The sequence below is a fragment of the Mastacembelus armatus genome, chromosome 11 (assembly GCF_900324485.2).
Source record: "Mastacembelus armatus chromosome 11, fMasArm1.2, whole genome shotgun sequence".
Classification (NCBI taxonomy): domain Eukaryota; kingdom Metazoa; phylum Chordata; class Actinopteri; order Synbranchiformes; family Mastacembelidae; genus Mastacembelus; species Mastacembelus armatus.
In genome coordinates, this window is record NC_046643.1 from 14,087,639 (window position 1) to 14,104,859 (window position 17,221).

Here is a 17,221-nt window from a genome sequence, read left to right on the forward strand (position 1 = left end):
CCACATAGAGCCGTCCATCTTTGCTGATCGCCTCTCGCCCTATCATGGCTCACCTCCCACCACCTCTTCCTTCCTCAACCCCAATTACAGCACTCCACCTACCCGGTTCGCCAACATCAGACGCAGCAGCAGCACTGGAAGTCAGGACCTGCTCCGCCCCCAAAACAAAAACCACCAAACAAATGCTGCCGCCCCCAGGGTGTCCCGCCTCTCGGCTTTCTTACAAGAAATAGAAAATGATGATGGACAGGAGGCGCTGCTCAACAACCAACTCAATGAGCAACGGACGCTGAATGGACGGCTGTTAGCCAGTGTAACTCATGATGGTAGAGTTAGCACTGACAGACTTAGCTCTAAAGGGCAGGCCCATCGTGCTGGAATGGTCAAAGGTCAGTGTTTACATTTTACAGTATATTATTCCCTGTGCAAGTCGAGGTTGTGTAAAATAAAATCAAGAAATTGTAATTATTCATGAATTTTAAAATATTACCTTTATTGCTGCTGCTGTAACATCTGCTAGAGCTTATTTGCAATCTGTAAGAGCAGAGTGGAGGATAATCACACAAAGTGTTTACCTTATTTGTAGCAACTATGCATTATACGGTTATTCATAATTCAAAGAAAAATAATAATATAATAATATCTCATATATCAGCTGCCAGTACGGGAGCCTCCACGCGACAGTCACGTCACCGCCACACCTTCTATCGCCAACCGTCCTGCACCTTCTCCTACTACGGCCGAGTTGGGAACCACCGCTACCGCTACCGCCGGGCCAACGCTGCTTTTCTCATCAAGCCATCTCGCAGCATGAATGACCTGTACGAAGTGGAGGCCAGACACAGGAGAAGGAACAGACAGAGGAACAGACACCGCAGTGGGAACACCAACTCTACCAGTGGAGACACAGAGAGTGAAGAGGGCGAGGTGAGGAATGGATGGATGAATTTACAGTACTGTGATAGTTGTGTAGTACACTTTAAGTGTTTTATATAATGTATTGTTTTCATAATACTCCTCGTTCATTTCAGGTTGAGACCACCGTGCGGCTGCTGTGGCTCTCCATGCTGAAAATGCCTCCAGAGCTGCTGCGACTGTGTGCGTGCCACCTGCTCACCTGGTTCTCCATCATCGCAGAAGCCGTCTTCTTCACTGACTTCATGGGACAAGTCATCTACAACGGGGATCCGACAGTAAGAGCACCAGCAGCTAGAAAAACACACAAACATGTTTCCTTTGGCTTTTTTGTTACTTCATTGTTTGTTATTCATCCTAAAAAAAATTTTGATTCATGATTTTTAGTTCAAAGTTTATTGTGCACAGTGCACAGATCAAACATTGTCTGTGTTTTGGTTGTTGTATAGCTCAGACTTGCATGTTGTTCTCTTTCCCAGGCCCCTGCTAACTCTACTTTATTGGATAATTATCACAAAGGAGTTCAGATGGGATGTTGGGGGCTGGTTATATATGCCATGACTGCTGCTACATGTTCAGGTAACAACACACAGGCCATCTTCTTACACCATAAATACATGAAGCACATTATCACATGCAACTGACTTCAAGAGAATATACTCTCAGTTTAGAAGCTGTGAAGAAGAATCACATATCAAAATTAAACTCTGGGCTAAACTGTCGTCTAACTTTTGTTTTCCAGCTATTCTTCAGAAGTACCTGGACAACTTTGACCTCAGCATTAAGGTCATCTACATCGTGGGGACGCTTGGATTCTCCATAGGTATCAACCACCGTACATAACAGAGCAGAACAAAATAAATGTGAGCAGCTAATAAGTAACATTATCTTTTTTGTTCCTCCATAGGAACTGCTGTCATGGCGATCTTCCCTAATGTGTATGTTGCCATGGTGATGATCAGCAGCATGGGCATCATCTCTATGAGTATCTCCTACTGCCCTTATGCTCTGCTGGGACAGTACCATGAAATGAAAGAGGTACAGAAAATTCATTTGAAGGCATGAGATCAACCTGCACAGGCACAGCACATGAAAAGTACAATTTTGATGTTCTTGAAATTTGGTCAAGACAATTTTTTCCAACTTTTTACGTACTTGGGCAGAATCTCAACTTTGAGATGTGAGTTTTTGAAAATGCAGATTCTTTTTAACAGACATTATTATAGCTTCAAATTCAATTTTAAATTCAAATTTAAATTTTTTTTAAAAAGTGCATTTCACATCAAATGCCTCAACACAATGTACAAAAAAACAAGGATGACAAGCGTACAGTCAAAAGAAAGAAAGAAAGAAAATAAACAGGTATAGTGCACAGATTGTTTGATTTAGAAGTAGAAGCTTAAACTTTCTCCGCCTCTTACAGTACATCCAGCAAAGTCCTGGGAACTCCCGGAGAGGCTTTGGCATTGACTGTGCTATCCTATCCTGTCAGGTGGGTTTTACCCTTCGTTTATATATAAAATATCAAAAGTATGTGTGTGAAACTGTGATTGTAATATAGTATGTATGTAATCTTGCAGGTGTACATCAGCCAGATCTTGGTGGCCTCAGCGCTGGGTGCAGTGGTGGAAGCTGTTGGCAGCGTTCGTGTCATTCCTGTGGTCGCCTCTGGAGGGTCCCTACTTGGATTCTTCACTGCATGCTTCCTGGTCATTTACCCAGCTCCAAACAACGGGTAAGACTGCAGCTGGCTAGCTTATCTTAGCATACAACAGGAAACAGGGGCTAACACCTACCCTGCTCCTCCAAAGGTGGTAAATTCTTTCCTGGTCTACGCTAACTAGCTGCTGCCTCTTGGCAAGAAAGTAAATAAGCCTATTTCCCAAAATGTCAAACAAATCCTTTAAGCTGGGAATGCAGCCCTAACAGTTGTCATTTTATTGGGATTGACAGGGAGGGGGAGTCTGCAAAAGCTTCAGAGAAACAAGTTTCGAAGACGCTGGAAAATACCAATACCAACGACGCAGCTGTTTCCGTGGTGATAGAGAAACCCAGCTTCCTGAAACTCAACAAGGAGGGCAAGGCCACAACCACCATTTCCTGTCACACGGAGAGTGAGTCGGTTGTGTGATTGGATGGTCAGAGTGGACAGACAGGTTGCTGTAGACACACCTAAATGAACTTCTATCATCAGTGCTGTTGGAAAAGACTGGAAGAAAGCATGTGTTGTCATCGTCATGCTGGAGCTATCCGACGCAAAGGAGAGAGAAGCGGTCGGACGGTGAACTCTTGGTCCACCCTTGGTGTCTGTTCTTGCTCGATGGGCCTTTTCTGATTCGGTGTGTCTTGATGTGCTGCAGAAACCTGCTCAATTGGACGAGGGACCAGTGTCACACCAGACCAACTTACCTTACAAAAAGCATTCTGGTCCTAGCTGTTTTCAGCTCTTAAAGTCCTTCCACTTAACCCTTACTAACGTTTGACTGATCTGTCAAGATGGTCCACAAATGAAAAATCCACAGGTCATGGTTTTAAGGAGAGGTTGTCTGTCTCTCAGGGCCCATAGGAGGTGCTATGAAGCAGCTGCCTTGACTGAAAACTTCAGGGGACTCACGTACATACAAACCTTCACGCACTCGCACACACAACTCTTCATCTGAACCGAATGAACACCTGAATAACGAACGCTGTTGATGAACTTAGAACTTAAGTCCTGGACGCTGCAATCATTAAAAAAAAAAAATGCTGAAATTTGTTCTTCCTCGCTGTGGAATCGGCCTGATCGGATTTTCGCTCCATGATTGGGAATCTGGTTGTGATGAGAGCGTGTGTGTGTGTATGTGTGTCTGCCGACTCCAGAGGAGGCTTAGTGTTCACCAAAATAAACCCAACAGCACGCTGGGCCTTGTGGGAGTTTTACAGCACTCTGCGACAGTAGCTTTAAGACTCTACAGACATTTGGAAGTGGCATTTCTGCAATTAAGAGCCCGAAGCCTGTTTCCTGAGGAATACTATTGATCTCAAGCCTTCAGAATTGAATAGAAGCATTTTCTACAGTACTTGCCCTCCCAAATATGGAAATGCTAAGATATTTAATTTAGCGTTTCATGTGTTGGTAAAGGTGACAATATTTAGGAGTCTCTGCTCTGGAGTGTAGAGTAGGAGCATAAGCTTGCCTGGATAGTAAGAGATAAAAAGAAAATAAGACAGTACAAATATAAATTCTGTGAAATTGTAGGAAAGAAAGCTCAAAGATGCAATATATGTGGTATACAGGGCATTAAATCCCAAATATAGTTTTCACCACTTATTAAAGACCCACAGTAATATTCTAAAAAAGTATGATTAAGAAGCTTCTGTTTGTTTTGAATAATCAGATTAACCTACATGCTGCATGTTAGAGGAGCAGATGAGAAGACTAACCAAACAGCAGAGGGGAAGAGAAGAGAGATGTGGAGTTCTTCTTTTCCTACTTTGTTTGCATGTGTTTTTACTTGTCAGCACAAAGTTCGTCAGTAACTGCACATTAGCTGAGCCATTGTTGAAAAAAGTATTATGGTGTTGAAGTAAAAAAGTGCTGATTGAGCTTCCTGACACTCTCGAGTTGCAGTGGATCCATCGACTGTGCCAGGTCTGAATGGAGTCAGAAATGCTACCTGGATATTTTGAAAGACAAAATGTAGGAAATATCATATTTTTCATAGGTTTGTTAGAATGAATAGAGAGAAGCAGAGAAGAGCATTTACATATGGTTGTAGCACGATAGATGGAAGTGCAATAGAGGAAAAGGTGGATGAGGAGGATTTGAGAAATGTTTTCACTTTAAAATTGTTTATAAAAATAGGAAACTGGAAAACAGCTAGTGTGACTCTGTCCAACACAGGCCACCTAGCAGCGCCTCTTTCTCTTCTACAGATTAAATAAATAACACATAACCTGAATTTGTCGAAGTTAGTGCTGCTACTGCTTGGTGGACAGATTCAAGTTAGCTTCCACTTATGCTATTATGCTATGCTAAATTAGCTGGTGAAGAAAACAAATTGAACATCTAAACTTAAGCAAAGTTGGAATTGTCACGTATTTAGAAAATTGTCTCTTAACTCTGGACTGATTCAAAATAAGACAAAAGAGGAAGATTTCATATTTATCCAGAGTCCTTAAAAACCTAGAAATTACATTGCCAATTAAGTTTTGAGAGCTACAACTTTGCAAAATAAACAAAACACAAAAAAGTGAGTTTTTGTTAAAGATCCATTTTGCATCCTTATGTCCAATTTAACAAAAAAATAAAATGTCTTTTGCGAAACGGCTGCATCGGCTGTTTCCAGCTGGGGCAGCAGCGGCGGTGGTGGAGGCAGCGTGATGGTGGGTGAGGAAGTAAAACTGTTAAGTTTTGTCTCACTTCAACCCTGTTGTGGCTGACCACAAAAATAATCAGTTAAAGATCGGATGCAAACAAGTTGTATAAAATTTATCTTTTAACAGGACATATTGAAATTGAAGTTAAACTGATTAAAGTTAAATAATTGTAATCTTCTCAATGTTTCTTTTGCTGATGATGCTGGACATGTTAGAAAATGAGCATGTTTGTTTTTTGACAAATCAGATCTTTTGTTGCAATCAAAGTTAAAGAGCGGTGGAGAGGAGAGTGTGAGGTTTGTGCGGGCGGAGCAGGGTTCTTTGTTCCTGGTGTTTTCCACCTGTCTGGGTGAAAGGCCATAGATCCGAGTCAGTTTCTTCTTCTTTTCCAGCTCAATCAGCTGAGACAGCAATTTGTAAATTTCAGCAGAGCCGTTTACTAATCATAGAAATTTTTTTTGAGTGTATTTGAAAACATTAAACTCATTTCAGATGTTTTAGGTTTTTGAACAGAATGGACTCACAGATGGTGTGGTTGCTATTTTTTTTCACTTGGGTGTTGGTGCAGAGTTGAATCCTGTTTTATTTAACAATTTAGGTTCCTTTGGTAATTTCAGGTACATTCAGTCAGTTCCAGAGCTGAGCAGGGAGTGAGTGTTTGACCCTGCTCTGGTTGTGACGGTGGGACAAAAAACAAAAAGCAGAGATTGGACAATGACATGCATGGCTTCTGTAACTACTAGGGCAATAAAATATTCTGAATAAAAATGGATGTACAGCTTCAGATATTACAAAAAAAAAACAAACAAACAAACTTTGGGTTTGGGAGGTTTGCATGCAACAACAGCAATATGCATGTGTGAAACACCAAAGTATGACTCTGTACAAAACACTCAAGCTCTTTTCTTTATTGTTCTAATAGGTCAGGGATCTATTTTCTAATGCATGGCTGGATGTTTGTGTCTTTTTGTTTGAACTTAAATGTATGAAAAAAAAAAACAAACTACATGACCTACATGTACTCTTCAAGCTGAAGCTTTGTTCTTGGTCTGGGTCAGTACACTCTTAACAAGCATCTGACTTTTTTACATTTTTGCAGATTTAACAGAAGGTTTCAGGCTCATCTTGTTGCTTTTCAGCACATTATGATGATGGACGGTGTTGAAATGTTTCAAAAGCTGTCTTATCCAGCAACACTCTTTGTTAAATGTTTAGGTGTGAAACTCCAAGCCATGAATACTTGAAGTGCAACTTGAGCATGTCCCAAGCCTTTTTACTGTAGACTGAATGTTCAGGGAGCATGGCAGTTTGCTCAGCCTGCTGGGAGATTGAGTTTTTACCTTTGATTCCATCTGGTGGCTTAAATGTTTGAAGTCAATGAATGTGAGTTGATTTCAGCTGAAATCATTTTTTGTTGTGATGTTTGACAAGACAGGGGGAGGTCTGACATTGCACAGAACTTGCACATAAGTATAAAAAAAACAAAACAAAAACAGAACTATGGTTTAAAAAAAAAAAAAGAAAAAATAACTATTTTTTTTTTAGCTTACTTGTCTCTAAAGGACACCTTTCACTTAGTTTCCAGAAGAGTAAACTGAAGCTATTCTATTTGCTGTTACAGATATATTACAGAAACAGCCTGGATTGTGTGTTTGTGTGTGTGTTTGAGTAGACATCTCGCAGCTGCTCATATGTAAAGTAAAAGGCAGGAGTGTGTTCAAATGTCATCTCAGTGTTTGTGTTCTCTGTTCTTTACAATCACCTGGTTTACACTTAACTCTAAAATCAATAGCTGCAATACTGGAGGTTATTTACACTTTTTTGTGTCTGTTCTGGTGTTTTAACTCTACTCAGAAAAGTCTTTTGTTTTTATCTGTTCTTTGGATATTAGACAGAGTCACACACTGTAGTTTGCACTTTTTCAGTAGCAGCCATGTTGACTTCATTGCCCTGTGGGGTTGTGGTGATGCTATTTTATTTTTCTGGCCACCAGCTGTGAGTGGCAGTGATACAGTTAGTTCAACCTGGCTCAAATCTGTGTGTGTGTGTGTGTGTGTGTGTGTGTGTGACTCTGCCTTCATTAAACTGTGTTAATGACAAATAAGAAAGATGCCTATATACTTCAATCTTCACAGAGATTAAGTCAAGAAGAATACTTTAAGAATGGGAAAGAAAGTATGTGCAGTGTATTATATATAACATGCCTTGTTATTTTAAAAAAATATGTAAATATACATATTTCTCTTTTAGTTTCTTTTTTGCTGCTATTAAAAAGATGATTATTTTTGTTAGTAGTTTTCTTTTCTATATAAAGACTGTATATATCTCTATGTTCTGTAAATATGCTTGAGCCTTTATATGTAGGACTCTGGATAAACACTGTATGGAACGCACCTTTAAAATCTGTTCAGAAGTGAATCAACACTGACTCCTGTGATTATTTATTGCTTTTAATCAAACGTCACAATATGAGAAGAATCAAAACTAAAAACGGGCCTTACTACACAGACACACAAACTCTAAACCACATTGTAATTTAGACTTGATTCATTGTCATAAATAATACAGATGTATCCAGGAACTTATAAAAAATAGATCATGTTGAAGACCAACCATATCAAGAAAATAATATATTTTTGTTTTTACAATTTAATTGTAAAAGTAGACATTTGATCTAAAATCAGTCTCAGAAAATTCAATATATATGATATTAATAACATGTCCAAAGGTATAAGATATAATAACAGTGTGTTTTAAATATAGATAGAATTTGTTGACGGAATATTTTAGAGGACTTGTAACCAGTGACTATTTTCTCATCATTACACCTAATTCCACTGATTTACTTACAGATCTGAACAATTAAACACCAGTTTATAATGGAAAAGACAGGCATCTTACATAAAGTCTCACTCTGCATGTTTTTGTATAGTGACTATACAGAGAACTGATATATTTGAATGGTTAAGCTTAAAAGTAGATCGCAGAATAAAAAAACATTTTTTAGGTGCCTTGAGGTTCAGGAAGGAGGAAGGTTATACTGAGTTAGTCAGGCGTAATGATTTAAAACTGTGACCTGTGCATTCTTTTCATACGCTGTTGAGTCTGATTGAACAAATGATTTAAAAAAAAAAAAAGGTTTCTCCTCAAGTAACAGTAAAATAAAAACACTAACATTGGTCTGCTGTGTGTTTTACAGAGGTCAAGTAAGTCTGTGTATTTAAAAGCTTGTTACATTCATAACTGATGAGAAAATGTATGTTACATGTCATCACACATATGACTGCAGGGGAAGTAACCTGATGGGCTCCACTTTCAGGACTACTTTTTTTTTTTTTTTTGTGGACAAAACATCTTGTCTCAGTGTCTTCAAACCCGTGGGACACCCATGATACTGAGTGGTCAGACTGTGGAGAGAAAAGACGATTTCTCAGATTTCTATCTCACACAAAGGGTCACAGCTTCTCTCTCTTTACATACAAAGAAACCAGAGACGGAACATGAAACCGATGTGTGATTGTCTTATCCAGACTGACATGTGACAGCAGGACCAGCTGACGGTCAGTTTGCACTGGTGTGTGTGTGTGTGTGTGTGTGTGTGTGTGTGTGTGTGTGTGTGAGTGAGTGTGAGAGAGATGGAGGGTCCACCCTACTGGCACAGAACATTACATGAACTGTAATGACCTGCAGCACTTTAGGAGGAATTAAAGGGAAATGCCACTTGACATAAGGACTCGCATCTCTGCTATGTCTGACTTAAAATTTTAATAAAACTAAACCAGAGAGTGAGCCCCTTTTTAACAGATATACCACATCTTATTTTAGTTTATCAAAGTAGTCAGTGTACAATAATACTGTGAATGAAATTTTGAGGGAAATGATTTTGTTAAACATTTAGACCAACATTTAGAACTAGCAGTTCTGTGTCCAGACAGTTAAATCATCAAATTGGGATGTGATTTGTTATCACTGTCTGTTTTAATCGCATTGCTGCTGCAGCTCATTGGGAATTAGTTAACCAGTATGATACACTGCTACACACGATGAGACACTGTCCTCTGGTGGAGCAAGAGTACAAGTAAGGTCCTTATTGGTAAATCCCATAATTAAAGTAATTGAGTATTTTTGAAGAGTGTGAAGAAAAATATTATGTTTTATTAACAATAAATGCAGAAACAAATCTTATACTTATACTACCACAAAAATATGTTTACATACACAGTTTTTAATGTTTCCAATCTTTCTATATTTAACAAATGCAAGATAAATCAATAAAAATGCTCAACTACAAACAAGAAATGTTGAGGATATAGTTGAATTTAATACCCATATACATACATGTTCAACCTCAACTAATGTTTGTGTAGTCATTGTTTTGATTTTTAGTCTTTTGACTTAGTTCAGTGTTAACGAGAGCCCCCCCCCCCCACCCATTTAGACACTTATAAAAGAAAAACCAAAGCATTACAGTGACCAACATTGTGCATTTGAAAGTCTAAGTGCTACAACAGTTTATACTTGTGAAGAGAGCTTTGCTCCTTCTTTCATTTAGTTTGTTGGCTCAAGACTCTACCCATTGTGTTGCTCTCAAACTCTGTCATTCTGCATTTTAGTGTTGTTGATGCCGTTTTTTCTGAATATCTTTACCCTGCCATGCTAGCTTTGCACGGAAATGATGGGCAAACATTACAAAAAAGTGTAAAACAGTACACATCTGGCTGTTCATTTAAAAGGTCATAGTTTGGCCACAAAACTTCATTCAAACCAAATTCTACTTTTGCATTTTTGCATCATCGCCTCTTATTGGACAGGTTACAGTAAAAATACAAACAGGAAACTAACATTGAATATTACCTAAATTATTTTTTAAAAGCCCAAGAGGTTTTGTCACTGGCAGTGTATGAAAGCTGTCAGTTCTTCTGCTCAACATCACATTTTTAAATGTATTTTTATGTCTTTATCAGAGAATGAGAGTAAAAAGATGACAAGAAATTGAATTTGGAGAAGGACCTGCAACAACCAGGGATACAGGAGCTCATGGTTGGACGCACCTTTCCATATCACCATTTAATGAAGCATGTGATGTCTCCAGCAATGTGATTATTTGGTTTCACAGCAAGATCATCCCTTAGTGGTTCTAACCAGCCTAAGGACAACAGCCAAACAAGTCCATGGGGACAGAAAGGTGAGGACAGAAACAGGAAGGCGTGGACGGGGGGGGGGGCAGCCACTATAGCCAGTGTAAAGTCCCACTGTCTCTCTGAACTGTTCCATCGTCTGTCTAAACAGACTGGTGCATGTTGGCCACAGACAGGGGTGTGCTGGTGAGGGTGAGCGCGGCCACGCTGTGAGCTATCGCCATGGCTGTACCCGGGCATTTATTCACTGAATTCCTCTCCCCATCTGCAACACTTGTGTGCCCGGCATCGCAGTTCCCCTCCCTCCCTCCGCTCCTCCTCACCCTCCACATTCTCCTGAAGCTGTCTGTCACAAAGCAGTAAACCACTGGATCCAAGCAGCTGTTGAGGCTGCTCAGGGTCACTGTGATGTGATAGACGAGCACATGCCCTGCTCCCTGCCTGAGCCCCTCCCCTCCAAGATCAACCTGGAAGTAAACTAGCACCTGGCGGATGTGAAAAGGTGTGAAGCAAACAGTAAAGACCACCAGGACGGTGGCCAGCAGCCTGATGGCACGAGCCCTCCTTGCCCTGCTCTGCTGGGACATGAGGCCGCGGCTGGAGGAGAGAAAACAGGCGACGCGCAGGGTGAAGCCCACCACAGCGAGAAGGGGGAGGAGGAACTCCAGGATTGTGAGGTAGAAGAGGGCAGGGAGGAGCACGCAGGAAGAGCTGAACTCCAATGTTGTGGTCTGGAGAGAAGAAGAGGGTAGGTGAGAAGTGTCTTCATAAAATGTAAAAATGTTCTTCTTGATTAAATAAATAAGTTTTGCTTCCTTTTTCATTGGCTGCTACAACCTGTGATTTTAGTGCACAGACTGCGCCTGTCTGCCTGCCTGTGACCAATTTATTGGCATAGTTGAGCTTGACACTGGCCTCCCAGGCTGCACCTCCTCCCAGTCACACGGTCAACGAGCTTTACAAGCTCCATAAATAGTTCTTTGAGATCTGCCACTCTTAGAAACCCCCACACTCCCAAACAGGCCTTTCCTTGGAAAAATCCTCAACTCAAGCTCAAGTGCATTTCTAGAGAAACATAAACCTCATTGTTTGGATTAGGCAAAAATTTAACGAAACAGGAAGTTGGCATATCAGTGATACACAAACAAAATGTCTCATGCATTATGAACAGAAAGTTTCAAGAGGATATTATGTAATTCTAGATGCTGCGATTGACCAAAAATCATTTAATTTATACAGATTTTTATTTTAAAAGATACATCCACTGGTTCATGGTAAAGCAAAGTGGATCGGCCCATTGAGAGCGTAAGCCTGCGTGGGTTTTAGTTTGATTCACTGAGATTGAAAAAGTTTTATTTCTTTTTCAATATGCTGTGTTTGTGGTGCATAAATCTTCACCTGGAAAGAATAGGTAACCACAACTGCAAGGAACCACACTATGGCGCTGACACACCTGGCTGCTCCTGTGGTCCTCCATCGATGGAGAGTACTGGATGCATGGACTACAGCGAGGTACCGATCTATACAGATACTGAGAGGCGGCAGGGAAGGGACATCAGAGAGAAAGTAAAGTGTTAATAAAAAGTTGCCGTACATGCTAATAGTCCTCGTTCATTTTAGTGATGGAGTGACCCTCCCACCTGGTCAGAAACAGGATACTGCAGTACATGTTGACAAAATAGCTGAAGGTGTGAACATAGGAGCAGGCCACGCAGCTCCCTCCGCTGTGGTACAGGGCGATGCGAGCAGATAGCGACAGCGCCACCAGCAGGTCAGCAACAGCCAGGTTTATAGTGTAAACTACAGAGGCCGAGGAATGGGTGTAGGCCCCGCAGAAGACATAGAGAGCCAAGCTGTTGAGGACCACACCCACCACCAGCATCAGACAGTTACACACCTGCAGCAGGGAGGAATGGACTGTCAGTGCTCTAATACTTCAGTATCTGTGGATGTTTCACTTGGGTTTGAGCCAAATATGTGGAGATTTGGTGCTGTGAGGGGAAGTGATTTGGTCCTTCACAATGGCCACACATATTTTCTGGATCACAGATTTATCTCTTGAATAAAATCTGTGTTTATTTTGGGCCTGTAGCTTACACTGTGGGATAACCACTCTTTAACCCTGACGAAGTACTGTATACAAAATGGGTGGATTAAAGAAAATTACAAACATAACATACTATTTTTAGCATTCACTTAACTTTATGTAATGTGGAACTGTCTGGAACTGACAAAAATGACCAGATATTTCACCTTACCAACAGAATGACCCACACAGTGCAAAAGTCTTGATACAGCTGCACATCCAGGTGGGCGAGGTAAGGTGCACCCCACCGCTCATCCCAGGTGCTGCAGTTTGTTGGGTGTGGGGTCAGAGGGGGTAGGTAGGGCTCAGTGGTGGGGGTGGAGCTGATGTTGGTAGAAAGGCTCTCCATTGGTTGAAAAGGATGAATGAATAGGGAGTTATGCTGTAAATGGCACAAGGGAAATGAAAAAGTGAGAAGAGAAAATAAACATCATTTTTTTGCATCCCGCTAATGTGTGTGGTAATTTGAATAATATATAGACTCAAATAAAACCTGTACACACAGTGGCTTCACCTGCAACCAGACAACACCATGACAAATGATGGCAAAATGCCAAATAAAATGCTAAAACATTACACAACATTGTTGGCACACACATGTATGTGTGTAGATGGGAACAATTGATACTGTATATGGTTGTGGTGAAAACATAAGGCATCAGAGAGTGAGAGGCTCTTAGACATAAACTCGCTGGATGCAAAAAGGAAACAAAATTAGATTATATTTGTTAGTGTTGGAAGAAGCAAACAACTCTGAACAGGCATGAAAGAGGACAGCTAAAGGCAGGGGTCGTCTGGTAGGCTAAATGAGGGTAGATCCTTTTAGATCCCTCTGGAGACAGCTGCCACTGAGCTTGACTCACTGAGTGTTTTTTAACTGGAAGAATAACCACTTCTAAATTTTGAGGTGGCCTATGAGAGGAAAAAGCTTAGACATAGACAGCTGACAGCATGTTTTGTTAGCAGACCAGTCTTGTCCCAGTTTCCTGAACTGGGCAGAGTTCAAAGGTAATAAGAAACATGACAGACACTGCATCAGCTCCTGTGAATGGCTCAGGGTTAGAAGACAGCTGAGGGACTGGGGCAAAGACCGGTAAGTACAAAACATGTGTTGTTGTCTCAAGGTGCTTTAAAAACAAGGGAGTGGTGTGTTGCTTGCTAAAATTAGGCAGCTAGAGAGAGAATTGTTTGGTGGAGTGGATGTTAAGTTTGTATGATGGCTCAGGCAGCATGGCCTGGTGGTAGCATGCTAGATATCTTATTGTTTGGTGTAATGTTAGTAGATGGCTCAGCTCAGGTTGGTTTGCTTATGATGGCTTTGTTTTGTTGAACCTGTTTGAGTCTGTAAAGATTGGTAACTGTGCACTAACTGTGCACTAATCAGCACTGCAGGCCCCAGTAATACTAAAGGTCAAAACATGGTTTAATATAACTATATGATTAATGAATCTTCAAATAAGTTTTGTTTTTAACTTTGAACCATTTTTGCTCGACAACACTATAATATTTAGGCTTCTGTTGCACAGCAGGAACTGGAACTAATGAATGTTTGTTGGAGACAAATGCCTCAACCTTTCACCCTGGAGTCAGTCATCATATTGTATTATAAATAGACTTAAACAACTGAAATCTGAAGTGACGGGCTTAAAACATCTCAATACTCTGAGCTTGGGGAGCAGACACACACCAGTGTACTAAAAACTGAAAGAGTAATGGTGCCTAAGGATGAAAAATAATCACAGTCAGCAGAAGTTAATCCAGACTGAGAGACTTTAGAAATCCTCGTCTTATAAACAACGTCCACTCGTACTACAGAGATGCGCGAATCCATCTTCATGTGCTCTCTAAGAGGATGTGACACTTTTTAACAAAGTTAAGTACGTGACCTCGTGTGTTACTATAAACACAGTATAAAGTTTTGATATGAACCATGTCCACGTGTGCTGGTATTCCACACACTCCTGACACATGTTGTGTTGATCACAAGATATATGTTTGACCTCAGCAATACATTTGATGAATGTGGCACATCTTTTATAAAGAAGCGGATGTTTTAAAATCGGCAACGTGAAGATGCTTCAAGAGTTTTCAGATGAATGGAACTCGACCAAATGCTGAAAAGGATAAATGAAATGTGCAATTTAGAACTTAGCCATGTTCGAATGTGTTGGTGAATTGAGTCTATAGTGTTAAAGATGAATCACATGGTCTACATTAATATGTGGAGTCTGCTCGGGGGCCATGGGGGAAAAATCTGTTGATATGCAAGCTGTGTGTGTTATGATTTCATTTCAGAACACTTTTTAGGCTCTTGGACTTCTGACAGCCCTAAAAACCTGTTTACTAAGTCATCGTCTTATTTTTAGTGAAGTGGTCTCAGTAAAGTTTGAACAGTTGCAGATATTTCATATAAAAGATTTTCTCTAAGCTATTCTCATTGTGTAGAAGTACACAATACATACAGTAGTTTCTCTGTTTACTTCATCTTTAAACATCTGACTAAACATCATAACAAAATTTTGAATCTTTTCTCTGTAAGATCAGTCTGTTTTATATCTTATACAATACTAATGCAAAGCCATATATTAAAATTCTCATTTTGATATTTATTCAAAGGAGTTTTATCAAAATTGTTTAAATGACCAAAAGCATTTGAAGGATAGAAACTAACTTTAGAAATGAATTGTTATTTGAGAGATTCACTGGTTTGGGCCAAAAATGTCTTCCCTCCTTATAAATACTAGAGACAGGTGATCTGTTAACATATCCTGCTGAGGAAGGTCTTTCCACTCTTCATCATCAAACAGACAGTGTGATAAAACATGGCCAAGGGCCTGGGACAGAGCAGTATCTGCACACTACTATCTCATGTCCAACTCCAAAGAATTGAGAATGAGATCGAAGTATGTGGGTATAAAATAATATAAACAATAAACCTGTGAAGAATTGCTAGATGTACTTGTGTGGACTTGGATACCTGGAGTCACATTTAAGCGCAAGGATTTATGGATCATATAACTTATCAAATCTTTGGCTTCCTTTAAGGTTCATATAGTAAAGCTCATTGTTATCAGACACAACAGTGAAATTAACTTTTGGTCATTGTAAAAGAACGACAGACTCTGATTTAACATAATGTAGCACCAAAAATCAATAAGCTGCATGTAACCTGTAGCTGAGAGAAGCACATTGTTGTTAGTGGGTGTTTCCTGAAGCAGCAGTGTGAGTGTTGTTGGTTGAAATAAATAAATCCTCTCCTTTCTATTAGCTCATATTCAAAAAGGATGCTTTACAAGGGTGGATGCTGATTGCCTCTAAGTGTGAACAGTATAGGAAAAAGAGGCAGGATGATGTTGATGGTGTGCTCAGCTTGTTTCATTTGAAAATTAAAAATATATGTATAATATATATTTTTACATTGTGGTTAATGCGTTAAACTGCATAATTTTACAATCTGATCTTTACTGAACGTTAAAGAGATTAAAAAATATCTGAAACATACCTGGTAAAGATAGTGAAAGAGTGAGAAAGAAAAGTCCTGGTCTGGTAGATTCACCAACAGTTTCTTAAAGGTCTGATGTTTATGTCCTTAGAGAGTTTCTGTAAGTCTTTCTTCTTGTGGGCTTGTCTTCTTTCTGTAGCCGTTTAGTAGAAGAGTGCGAGCCGAGGGCTGGGATGTGAACCTCTCTGGGTGGGACCATTCCTCAAGCAGAGAATAGACTAAGCTGGACCTCCTCCCCATCGCTGTCTCATGTCAGCCCCCCCATGTCTCACAGAGATGCAGAGTAGGAATGAACACAAATAAGATTAATTTATGATAAAGAGGAATTTTCATGCTCTTTTTGTCTTCTTCTATCACCATCATCTATCTGCTCTCCCTTTTTCTTCAACTTTAATTTTCTCATCATCTTTATTCCCCTCCTAACTGCCTTTTACTTCACATACACAGAATCTAAAAAAGGCAGAGAAGGTCTAAACTACAGAGCAGAAAAGGGGCTAAAATTCTTGAGTAGCTCAATAAACAATCTTGCAAAAAGCAGACGGAAATGTGCAGATAAATAAATAGATAGTATATACACAATTAACTGTTGGTTGCACTGGGAATAACATGATCTGAAATCTTAGGTGAGCAAGTCACTATCAGGTAAAACTAACAGGAAAAAGTACAAAAATTAAGAGTTCTTGTTTTTGTGAGATAAAAGAGGCCAGCACAAACTATTTTATTTAAAGTTTTCAATAAAGTTTACATAAAGCTGGCTCTGGGGTGGTCCAACACTGAAAGACTCTGAGGGGAAATATATATATATATATAGTTTTCCACTTCTGTTTGTCTTTGTGTAAATTCCTGATTCAATTAGAGACGGGTCAGGGGAATAACAGTGAGAAACAGACAAAGCAGTATAAACTGTTTCTGCAGATGTTTTATTGAGCTGCCATCTTGTGAACCAGCATTAAATTTACACACGCTTCAAGGTAGTGAGGGGAAAAAAAAGAACAAGTACGAATTGGGAAAAGGGACAGGGAGGAAAACACAGATGTATTTTACATTGTCTAACACAGATATACTGTACTACTTGGAGAGAAGCAGCACCTCATAAACCACAGTAAGATAAACAGTTGAAGTGGTGCCACAACTCCATTGTGTGTGTGTGTGTGTGTGTGTGTGTGTGTGTGTGTGTGTGTGTGTGTGTGTGTGTGTGTGTGTGTGTGTGTCTGTGTGTGT

At 40.0% G+C, this 17,221-nt stretch overlaps 2 protein-coding genes across 2 annotated transcripts in view; one reads left to right on the plus strand and one right to left on the minus strand.

The window, feature by feature from the left end:
• Positions 1-7,450, plus strand: part of slc45a4a (solute carrier family 45 member 4a) — a 27,852-nt gene extending 20,402 nt beyond the window's left edge. Inside the window, exons 6-14 of the mRNA XM_026299477.1 lie at positions 1-389; positions 656-927; positions 1,032-1,193; positions 1,395-1,494; positions 1,658-1,738; positions 1,823-1,953; positions 2,339-2,407; positions 2,496-2,650; positions 2,869-7,450. The exon at positions 1-389 is cut by the window's left edge and continues 73 nt beyond it. Coding sequence (XP_026155262.1) covers positions 1-389; positions 656-927; positions 1,032-1,193; positions 1,395-1,494; positions 1,658-1,738; positions 1,823-1,953; positions 2,339-2,407; positions 2,496-2,650; positions 2,869-3,046 — 1,537 coding nt within the window. The 3' untranslated portion in view covers positions 3,047-7,450. The remainder of the gene's footprint in view (positions 390-655; positions 928-1,031; positions 1,194-1,394; positions 1,495-1,657; positions 1,739-1,822; positions 1,954-2,338; positions 2,408-2,495; positions 2,651-2,868) is intronic.
• Positions 7,451-10,555: 3,105 nt separating this feature from the next.
• LOC113126281 (G-protein coupled receptor 20) lies at positions 10,556-16,104 on the minus strand. Its single transcript, XM_026300249.1, has 5 exons — positions 16,001-16,104; positions 12,671-12,880; positions 12,053-12,309; positions 11,811-11,943; positions 10,556-11,143 (listed from the first exon to the last, which is right to left on the minus strand). Exons 2-5 carry the CDS (start codon positions 12,845-12,847, stop codon positions 10,556-10,558), a joined length of 1,155 nt encoding a protein of 384 aa, XP_026156034.1. The 5' UTR covers positions 12,848-12,880; positions 16,001-16,104.
• Between the last annotated feature and the right edge of the window lie 1,117 nt (positions 16,105-17,221).